Source organism: Glycine max, chromosome 11 (genome assembly GCF_000004515.6).
Source record: "Glycine max cultivar Williams 82 chromosome 11, Glycine_max_v4.0, whole genome shotgun sequence".
Classification (NCBI taxonomy): domain Eukaryota; kingdom Viridiplantae; phylum Streptophyta; class Magnoliopsida; order Fabales; family Fabaceae; genus Glycine; species Glycine max.
The window spans coordinates 35,924,931-35,936,706 of record NC_038247.2 but is presented as its reverse complement, the minus strand read 5'-3'; the positions used below and the strand labels follow the sequence as shown (position 1 = coordinate 35,936,706).

Here is an 11,776-nt window from a genome sequence, read left to right as displayed (position 1 = left end):
TTTATATTTTGTAAATAAAAATGTGTAATCATTTACTTTATGAATTAAATAATGCAAACCAATTTTTTAAAATAACGAGAATTAGTTTTTTTTTGTATATATTAAAAACCAGAAGAAGTAAAATATTAAATTTCCATCCACTAAATTTTTTATATCACTAATTGATTAAAAAGTACCTTAAACATACTTTTAAATATTTATTTATTATAAAAATTAACAATTTTATCAAACAAAGTAGTAATTTTTTGAGGTAAATACATGATGTTGTGGAAACGTTGTATAGTGCCACGTAAACATCGCGGGAACCAAAAGCACAACAACGCAACATCATCATCAGCTTCAGCAATGTCCACTGTGAGAGTTCAAGTTTCGGCGTGTGTGTTTTCTGCCACCGTCAACAACCTTTGCCTCCGCCAAAACGCCGTCGTTTCCTTCAGAAAGAAGAAGCTTCTCAGATTGGTCTCAATGTCTTCCGTTCCTCCTTCCCAACCCTTCGAAATCGCCGTTAAAGCTTCCGTCACCACACCCAACAGGCTCGGCGACTGTAACATCTTATATTCTCTCACCTTTTTACGCTTCTTTTTTTGTTTGTTCGATTGATATTAAAAATTACTATCACATAAACAGATAAATGATGTGCATGAATGTATTAGAGAAATGTTGGCATGTGTGAAGATGGAGGAACACAAATTAGGATGTATCTAGACTTCAACTATGTCCACGTGCATTCTCAATTTTCACTCCTTCTGTCACTTTCTTTATCAGAAACTATAATGGATGTTTGGACTGTGAAAATGTTTTCTGTTGTCATGTTTTTACATAAAATAACATAAATAAAATTTCTCAATAAGCACTTATAGGAGAAGAAAATAACAAGGTAAAATGAATTAATTTTTCTTATAAGTTATAATTAGCTTATGCACAAGTTAAAATCAGCTTTTTTTTAGAATCTAAAGGAGATAGTTTCTATAAATTAGCTTGTGCTTAAGTTAATTTTAACTTGTGAGAGAAGCTTAGTTTATTTTACTTTCTTATTTTCTTCTATTATAATTTATAAGTACTTATTGAGAAATTTACCCAAACAACCTTTCTCGATCTCAACTGATGTGTGTGTGTAATTGTAGTACAAGAGATTCGGCGATTTCCCTTGTTTTGAGAGTAGGGATTGACTTTTTCCATATTTTGTTGTTTCAATTCCATGATGTAGGTATTAGGTAATGCCAACAGAGTCTTTATCCTGGCATTATAGAGAGCTAATTATGCATGTACTTTGTATTTAAGAAAACAAAATATGATTTTGGTTGATTTATTTGAGCTTTAAACTCAGGGTAGTACTAGTACCTATGATTAGTTAGTTTGACTCTTTGAATTGTCTTTTCAGGCCCTTTTTGCCAAAGGGTGTTGCTGACACTGGAGGAAAAACATCTACCTTATGACCCCAAGTTGGTGGATTTGACCAACAAGCCAGAATGGTGACCTTCTGCTCCATTTATTTGAGCTAATTTTATTTATTTTATTTTATTTTCCTTTTAGAGCTGCTATCTTCATAAAACTGAGTCATCTACAGACCACATGATCCTCTTACTACTTTATATTTTGTTTTGTTGGTTTAGGTTCCTTAAAGTCAATCCTGATGGTAAAGTTCCTGTCATAAAGTTTGATGAGAAGTGGGTTCCTGATTCAGATATTATTACTCAAACATTGGAAGAGAAGTATCCCAGCCCCCCATTGTTGACCCCACCTGAAAAGGCCACGGCGTATGCATTTGGCTTATAGATCTAGTTGTTCTTAGTTGTACATTGCTTTGAATTTTTAGAAAAATGCATGATGAACTCATACATGCTTAAACACAGTTTTTTTTTTCATACTGCTTTATTTATTTCCAATTTTTGGTTTCCTTCTACTACGTGTCAGTTTTTTATTCTTTGATGCATACATGGCTATATTAAATTTAAACGCACACAATTGCCTAATGTGTATGCATGTGTTTTTTTCTTTAGGGGGTCAAAGATCTTTTCAACATTTATTGGTTTTCTCAAGAGCAAGGATCCCAATGATGGAACAGAACAAGCATTACTTAGTGAACTGAGCTCTTTCAGTGATTACATCAAGGAAAATGTATGACATTTTTCTGCTTTTCTCTCTCTGCTATTTGTTTGCAATCTTGATTAGGTTTTTGATTTAGTTATGGAATTTCAGCCACAGAAGAAATGCAATGGATTTTTTTTACACAAATCATTATCCTTATTGCACGGTTTCCCATTTTGAACTGAAATTTGGACTTCAACCCTGGTAAGATTTAAGCTAAATGGTAAAGTGTGAAAATTGAATTACCTGAAGTTGGTATTACAAAAAAAAACTTCCAAAGGAAGGATTATAACATTAGAAGTGAAAGTGACTTGTTGAAGCTGTCATTTAAATCCTTTACACAAACTGAGTATGCATAGTTCTATCTGCCTCTGCAACTGATAAAGCTGGGATTGGCTCCAATTTGAACCGGAATTTTTGTGCTAGCACTATCAATCAAAGTGTGCAGCAATTTTTTGTCATACATGCCAGTAATCTTCATTGTCTGATGAGTGATAATTAGAAACTTCAGATAACATGTTCATGGAGAGCAGTGGGCGTGTTGATTGTGCAGTATTGTGATCAGCTGTGCACACATCTATATCTCCATTATCATTAGTCATCTCAGAATTTTCTTCCTCATCCAATTTCATCACATATAGGTGGCCTCACTAATGCTTCAACTTGCTACGGCCTAGGGGTGAATCATTCATCACAGAACATACTCAAGCTCTTTTTGCTCTTCTATCAGGCATCTCAGCATCAGTAAAGAACCTGAGTGGTTTGGTTATGATAGCTGGTGGTTGTTTTTGTGCATTTTGGCTAGGTAGGGGTATTGTATGTAGGTGAAAAGGCTTTATTTAAGGGGTTAGGTGCTGTTTGCAAAAGGTTTGGGGTTGATTTGGTGAAGTTTGAAGTGCTGGTGGGTTTTGGGTTAGAGACATGTGATCTGGAGGCTTCATTTAATCTAGCAAGATTAGCTGCATGGGTAAGAGAAGTGGGATTTAACATTCTTGCTTGAATCTGTGTGATGCTCAAGGCCTGCTAAAAAATGCTGTGGGTATGTTCAGGGGACAATGTCACTTGTGTCAAGGCCATGTCCCCAAGGCATTAATAAACTCCTATACTCTTTAGTTTGCTACACTTGTATCAGCTCCCAGAGTTGATCCTCAAAATTTTCCCAGAAGCGTAAAGAAATATCTGTTATATATTAATCGGGATACAATGGGAACCTTGATTTCTTATAATCCAGGTGCCATTATAACTCACTACCATTCAAATGTATTGAAGCCAAATGGACCTTTGATTCAGGAGATGTATTATCAAGAGCTTAACATTGCTCACATCTGTGTTGCCACTCCTTTAACTTTGTCCCATTGAACCTTGGGAACTCAATTTTGGAGATGCAAGTAGCATATAAATTATGAGATTGATGAGAAGCATGGTACCTAGTGGTTACACTTAGGTTTCTTAGGCATTGCAGGTGTCTCATTGGGGTTTCTTTGAAATCTTGTTGCCAGTTATATGGGTCTCTTTGAAAATAAATTTAGTCAATTGTTTCTGTGATATCTAATTACATCAGCTAAATAAGACTGGCAAAAACTTAGGGACCAAGTGGCCCAAAACTCTTGATCCAGTATACATTGTGCTTCCCTAAACTAGGTACAATTGCCTGATTCCAACCTAGTAGATGGAGATATAAGCTAACATATCTCCCATTCTTAGTGGAAAACTCTATTAACCATTTCCATGACTTGGATGACCACATGGAAACTTGCTCTTTGAATAATTTAAGTGGCCCGATAACTCCCATAATATCATAATGTTTATCTATCAGTGATTATGGAGAACTTGGTCCAAGATGGTTATATGTTTTCAACTTGTAGGATTTTGTTTTCTTGTTTTTATCCTAGATTCTATCTCGTTTTTTTTAAAGCTTTGAGGAAGCCTTTTTTATATTATCTAAAGTCTGCACTGTTTAACAAATTGCAGGAACCTTCTACTTTATTTAATTGACTGATTTTTTTTCCTCTTTATAGGGTCCTTTCATCAACGGTAGTGAGATATCTGCAGCTGACCTATCACTTGGACCAAAGCTATACCATTTAGAGATTGCTTTGGGGCATTATAAGAAATGGACAGTGCCTGATTCACTTACCTCTTTGAAGTCTTATATGAAGGTATGTTCAAGATGAGCCTAACCATTCAACATCATATCATTTTTCCTGTACTTTAAGGAACTTTTCAAATCTAGAATTGTGTGCAGGAGGCTACTTTAGTAGATTCATATGTATGCTGACGATGTTTCTCAAACATTAATAATAGTTAAGAAAATTTGTGGAAATCGTATTTCAAAAGATATTCTGCATTGTCCGTGTCAGTGTTATCAATGGCGGATGGCGGAAGGTCGAAATTCCACCATATAAACATGCCATTGCGCCTTATGGAACCACCATGGCAGGTCTCCCTTCACAAATTGCCTATAGTGATTGGCAAAAAAATCACCACGCCATTCCATCATGGCGGCACCTTAATTTGGAATTTCTTCAGAACACAAAACTCAAATATTTCACTAAAGATGCAGAAGATGTTTTTGCTTCTGCATACCTTGAATGTTTTACAGGTAAGAGTGCTATAAAGGTTAAAAAATTGACCCGGTATTATAATCCAACTTAGAGTGTCATATTAATGAAATATTTTGGCTAAATTTTACTGATGTATATTAACATCCTGGGGTTAATTTCTGAACGAAGTTCTCTAATTGATTGTTTGTCAGGTAGTTGTTGACCCATGATCCATAAGAATTCTTTGTTTGAGTTTGCTGTTTGCTATGCCTATACCTAGTAATGCTTTGAAAATTCTTTCGTTGTGTAAATGACCATTTTGGAGGGAAGTAATTGTCGGACTTTTTATACATTCAAGACTAAATCAGATTTTTTGTTGTTTTAGAGACTAAATTGTTACTAGTTTACATTTTCAGAGACCAAAATGGTTATTTATCTTATCCTTCTTTTGTTTAAGTTGCTGTTTGCTATAGCTAATAATGTAGAACCGTACAGGTCATTTTCTCGAGGGAATCGTTCGTTAAAACAAGTGCACAACCACAGGATGTCATTGAAGGTTGGCGTCCTAAAGTGGAAGGCTAATATTCACTGATCATTTCCATGAGACTATACCCCAACAAGTAGCAATCCATCAAGAGTTCTAGACCTATATAGTTTTGTACTATTATATAACCTTATTTATTTACTATGCACTATGGAACAATTATTTATTAAAAATAGTTGTTGGCTTCAGATTGCAACATGTTTGATAAGGAGGCCAGAAGACTTGCATTTCATGTAGATGAAAATAGTTGCATTCCCTACAATAAATAAGAATTGCATTCCTTATTTTGCTTAAGCAAGTGATGGGCTAATGATTATTGTGGTGTTGTTGACTCTGGTCTTAATTAAAAGATATATATCTCAAAAGCAACAATATATGTTATTACGAGAAATAAAAGTAGCATATTCTTTTGAATACTCCCTTGTTGACATTTTTTAGAAAATATAAAATTTTCTGGGTCTTACATTTTTTATTTGGTGAGTTTCTTAATTTTAATCAATACTTATTATGATTTTTTTTATTTCATTTCAAATTATAAAAATAATTTGTAATTATACATGTGTATTACCTTTATAAATATTAGTGTGTTTATGTGCGATGCACGGGAGAATTTTTTTTAAGGGAAGGGTAAAATAATTATTTTATTATGTATATATAATTATCTATTTCTTTTAAAAGCTGCATAGTTAAAACAATATTTTTTTTGAAAACCGTGGATAGTTAAGACGATATTTTCAAAAATGTTAAATTCGATTTTTTTATATTAATTTTTTTTTTTTAAATCTCCTATTTGATTTTGGCCAAAAAGACTTATGCTTAGTAATATGGTTTACAAAAATGAATTGATTTTTTTTATATTAAATTTCTTTTTAAGAAAACTCCTATTTACAATCTACTTTAAAAAATAATTAAGATGTTATATGTAAGTTGATATACTGTTTTACCTAAAAGTGTAAGTTTTAAATTATAAAAAATAAATAAGTACTTTTGTGCACCATTTAAACTCTATAATAGGCAAGGATTTTATATGTTAATAATAATATTTTTGTCATCTTAAAACTAATTTGCATTTGAAGTTAATAATAATAATATTGTTTAAAAGTAAAATTATTATTTTGATTATTATTGAAGCATGAAATATAAAAAAAAAAAAAACCTTTCATATCTTTAATAATGTCAATATAAAAGTATTTTGAATAATTTAAAGTATAAAATCAATTACTTATACATCAACTGAGTTTATTAATATTGAATGCACCAATTCCTATAAAGGAAGTCTAGTACTCATATGTTAGTCAAGATAAGATGTGTCAGGGTTGTAATTTTTTTTTAATTACCGGTTTAGTTTTATTTATAATTTTTAAACTTATTTCTTTTGATACATGATAGTTAAGTGAATTTTTTAATCACGTAAGTTTAATAAGTGAATTTTTTAACCCGTTAAATTTATATTTTAATTTTTAAATGATTTTTGTCGTCAAATTTTTTAATTTTGTATTAACTTTAAAAACTAAAATGGATAAATTTAAAAATTATAAAAATTAAATAGATAATAACATTTTTTTAAAATTGCTTCCTTCCTCTGAGTTTTTTGAAAACTTGTTAAAACCTTCAAAATTTAATTTACCTTCTTGAAGTTTAAATTTCTCAACCTTCAAGGTTCGAAGTTTTCAATAAAACAATTCATAGGCATCAAACTTTTTTTTTTTGAAGTAATTTTTTTAGGCTGGAATAAAGTTTGAATGTGAAGTTTCTATTTTCTTTTAATTAAATTAGCTTTGTATTTAATGCTTTGTTCGTGTGTGTTAAAAATTTGTGAGAGTTGAAGTAAATGTGTGTTTAAAATAAAAATAAAAAATAAAAAAGCCTATCTAGCCAATGCCACTTGCTAGTCCCCTCTAGCCTATCTAGTCAATGCTACTGGCTAGTTCCCTTTAGCCCTATGGTGCAAACCGCTAGTCAAACTGGCTAGACCTAGTGTATGACCAATTTGTCAATGGGAGTGACAAAACTAATGGAACTCGCCCGTAGCAATGACATTTTCTCCACATGTCAAATCCAGGATAAACTCGTCAATATAATTGACGGTTTACATGTAATTTACGTAAAAAAACAGTGCCATCGTGCAAATAATTTTAAAAGAGACCTATTTGAATAATAAATTTGTAAAAGTGTTACCTTTAAGATAATTTGCCACACTTTGAAACCACATTAAGCAAATTTTGGGTTTCAATCCAAAAACGCCAAAGTAACCTGCCTGTTACTTTTTCGTGCGTTACCTTTAACGCGTACACAAACAAATAGTGCCCTTTGATATTGTTAATAAATTTAAAAATATATATTTATTATAAATATCATATAAGAACGCAAAAGAAAATATAAATAATATAATTTTACGTATTTTAATGGAAATATTTTTTAATTATTTAACTAATATTCTAAAAATATTAATTATCATTTGTGTTAGAATGATTGACCTAACATTCCTAAGTTTGAACTCGAAATCAATTTGCTTTCCAACGTCCACCAAGTTATTTCGGCCAAAGATATGTGAGTACTAATTTATTCTAAAAGCAAGCTAAAATTTTAAATATGATTCTGTTCTTTGTGTCAGAATTTGATTTTAATCCCTCTATAATTTAATTTAAGAATTTAATTTTAAATTTTTTTAATTTTGTTACTCTAGTCTTTAATTTTAAAATTATATTAAAGGTTGATTGATAATTGCTTATGTATTTTTATTACATGTTGACAGATACTTGTTGTGATTTTATTGAAAATTAATGTTAATTAAGTGTATGAAATTAATGTTCAATAAACATGAGAGAGTGGTAGTTAATGTTGATAAATATTCAACTTTGAAATAAAACAAAGATTGGAAACAAAAATCAATGTACTAAATTGTGAATTAAACTATAGGAAGGGAAACAAAATTGAATTCAAAGACAAATAAAAAAATCAAATTTATAATTTTATCTTAAATACTTAGTAAAAGGATAATTAAAAAGAATGGAATTATTGTAAAAAAGAGTACGTGGCTGTTGGGTGTGGAATCTGTTAATGTAGAAACCACAAAAGTAATGTTGGCTTAGGTAGTAGCTACCACCGAACACTGAACAACCATATCCGAAGGAGAGAGACGACACACGCAGTATCCGTACGGTCCTTTTTTACATCAATTACTCTGTTTCTGTTGCCCTCACCCTAACACAAACCTCATTTTCCGGATTCAGCTTCTGGACTCAACCGCGGGCCCCACTCCAATCACCATCATCCATAACATAACCAAACCAGGGACATCTTCGTACTTTCACATCTCCATTTTTTAAAATAAAACTTCCGCCACGTCATCGATCCGAGTGTCCTCCTCCAGTTAAAGACCCAGCCGTCAGATCACCATCCCTTCCGCGATTCCCATCCGTCGATATATTCTCTCATTGGAAAAGAAAGAAAAAGCTTTTTGTTTTTTTTTATTTATTTATTATCTTCCTTCAAACAAGACACTCCCGTGTGTGTGAAAAGAAGAAACTTTGTAAGCTCAATTTGTTTCCAAGGTTGCTCTGGGAATCCGAGGTTCTAAACTCTGCAACTAACTTTAATGGCAACTGGGCAAGTCATTAATAAACCTCCTTCACTTCCTCCGTACCCTGAGGTATATTCTAACTCTTTTTAATCTTTTTTTTTTCTAGCTACTATAATTGATCTAACATTACCCTATTTATCCACTGATCTAAATCTAGTCCGATTTAAAAATAAATGTTCAGGTTTATTTATTTATTTATTTTTCACTGTTTTGACTATAATTGAACATTTTCATGCGAATTTCATAATCATAAATATAGACAAATAAGTGATGTGTTAATTTTTTTACCATAGATATAGAAGGGAAAAAAAGGTCGATTCTACCATTCTACTTTTATGAAATTATTATTAAGTGATGGGTTAATTTTTTTTAAAGGAAATAATTATGAAGACTGAGTTAAGGTGTGTAATTTATCTATAGATGATTCGGGAGGCAATTGAAGCACTGAATGAAGAGAATGGTTCGAATAAATCATCAATTTCGAAGTACATCGAATCCACCTATGGTGGATTGCCTCAGGCCCACAAGGTTTTGCTCAATGTGCACCTCGCGAAAATGAGGGAAAGTGGAGTGCTAGTGTTTTGGAAGAACAACTACACCAAGCGTGACCCAAATGCGCCGCCACGGCGGGGCCGTGGCAGGCCACCCAAGCCCAAGGAGCCTCTGCCACCGGGCACTGTCTTATCACCGCCCAGGCCCAGGGGCCGTCCTTCGAAGGACCCAAATGACCTGCAGAAGCCTCTTAAGGCTTCGGTGGTGGGTAGTGGTAGGCCTCGAGGCCGGCCCAGAAAAATGGCCTGGCCCACTGGAGGCCTTGGTGAAGTATCGCAGGCCTCTAAGGCGAAGCCTGTCACTAGTAATGGGAGGCCTAGAGGTAGGCCTCCCAAAGTGAAGGCCGTATTCACTGAAATTAGTGTTTGACTATAAAGGCTTATAGGGCTTGCATGGAATAGGGAAGTGTTGTTTCTACAAAAAGTTGGACTGAGTAACGGTTTTGTGTGTTTACTAGATTCTTCTCTTATGTGTTACACTTAGCTGAAATGCTGAATTGTTGTGTACAATCGTGTAGTGTAGTGTAGTGTAGTTAGTTGCTGAGGCTTTGTTCGTTTGTAAATTGTAACTGTGAAAATAGGACAATGGGTGGAGCTAATGGACGCAATCTCTCAAATTCTTGATGTGAAGAGTCTGTGTGTTATGCACCAAATTGATTGGAGGCAAAATCTTTAATACTGTTGCTTGCATGTTTTGTTTGGATCAATTTTGGAGAAATAGTATTTATTTTGATTTTCACTAGATTTTTCAAGAAATTAGTAAAAGCAGAATTATTATTTTTATATAAGTAAGCTGAATTAATCATGCACTTAATTGACTGGTGCTGTGGTATTGTCTTTTTACTCTTTAAGCACTTTACTACTCCAGTGTTTGAAATGTGTAAAAGGCATATCAATTACCAAATCATTCTGTGCATGTGTTGTTTGTGGAATAATGGAGTGGGCATAAGCATGAAAATCATTGGATCCTTTGTTGGCAAGATCAACACTAGGCCAATTTGAGGGATGACCGGATGAGTGGCAGATTAACTTCCTAATCCCTGTTGCATGTCGTTATTACGTTACAACTTACATGAGTTCATGGTGGTTAAACAAAAAATGGAGACTCATGATATTTTGATTTTTTTTTAAGTTCTCTTTTTTAAATTTTTATTTCATTATTTATCTGGCCTGGTACTTTTGCCCTCTTCCTCTTTTCATCATCCTTTTCACACTCTTTAGTGTTATCTGCCAAATTAGAGAGAATGAATTTTGATTGAAGACTGTTTTATTTTATTTTTCCATTTCTCTCGTTTTTCAGCTGAAGGAGGGAATTATTCTTTAGATAAATAGTATTTTTCTGTCTTTCATTTCACGGTTTTTTCAGGTTTTGCAAATGATTGCTTAATTTTTCTTTTCTTTTTACCTATTTCGCATTCAAATGGTTTCATAGTGGATCATTTGACTGATTATATCCCATGAGTTGTTACTCTCACGTAAGTAATTTAACCATTCACACCTATAAGTTTGATATTTGGTGGACTAAACCTATCCTATAGGAGTTGACTCTCATATATGAACTAATTCACAATATCCCATTAATTTCTAAAGAGTCAATCATAGACTCACATACCATAATAATCGAGCACACTTCGGCTTTTGGGGGTTTATACAAATCTAATAATATAGAGTATATGTTTTTGAAACCCTTAGAGTGTGATGACAATACTAGATAACACACCGCATCCCTTACATGTCATAGACACAGAATCATGCAATTGTACCTGATATGAAGCTGGTAAGATCTTATGTGCACAAGCGCATGGCTCACATGAGCCATTGCCAGAGCAAAACATATAGAGGATTTCAAAAAGACATCTTATCTTATATAAATAAAGGTAACCTGTATGATTCATCTTAAGTTCATGATTAGGTAAAGATGTGAAAGGTGTTGGCGAAGGTTATTGAGCTTTAAGGATACTTTGTTCTCTCACTTTTTAGCATCCTCCGAAAGCAACACTTAGTTTTATATTTAATTGTAAACAATTAAAATTTTAAGACTAAATATCTATAACTACCTTTACCTTCACATATTTTGTAAATCTAAAATAATAGTGTTAAAATCTAAAAGACACAGAGGAAATAGAGTAATTTACTTTTTTAAAAAAAAACAGAACATTTTAAGTAGTAGTAATGATGATCATTTCTTCCACACTTCAACAATATATAATCGTTAATAAAGTTATATACATTATTAATGGAGGATATTCAAATTCATAAAAGATTAACAATAATCAATTCGAAAGGTATAAATAGGAAACATATTTTTTCAAATTATATATTTAAAATGTGTAACAATTCTAAATAATATTAATTTTGCTAAAAAGATATTGAGAATGCATGTCATGCGTCAAATATAAATGATTTCCAAATTTTATTTTGTTTATATTTTTTTTTTGTCACATGATTTTGTTAGTAAGTGAATTTA

The 11,776-nt window shown here is 32.4% G+C and overlaps 2 protein-coding genes across 2 annotated transcripts; both read left to right on the top strand.

The window, feature by feature from the left end:
- The first annotated feature begins 285 nt into the window (after positions 1–285).
- DHAR2 (DHAR class glutathione S-transferase) lies at positions 286–5,469 on the top strand. Its single transcript, XM_003538346.5, has 6 exons — positions 286–544; positions 1,382–1,472; positions 1,614–1,757; positions 2,001–2,118; positions 4,107–4,247; positions 5,127–5,469. The coding sequence occupies exons 1-6, from the start codon at positions 346–348 to the stop codon at positions 5,211–5,213; spliced, it is 780 nt and encodes a 259-aa protein (XP_003538394.1). The 5' UTR covers positions 286–345; the 3' UTR covers positions 5,214–5,469.
- A 3,168-nt stretch (positions 5,470–8,637) lies between these two features.
- LOC100804682 (HMG-Y-related protein A) lies at positions 8,638–9,939 on the top strand. Its single transcript, XM_003538345.5, has 2 exons — positions 8,638–8,827; positions 9,179–9,939. The coding sequence occupies exons 1-2, from the start codon at positions 8,774–8,776 to the stop codon at positions 9,677–9,679; spliced, it is 555 nt and encodes a 184-aa protein (XP_003538393.1). The 5' UTR covers positions 8,638–8,773; the 3' UTR covers positions 9,680–9,939.
- Positions 9,940–11,776: the final 1,837 nt, after the last annotated feature.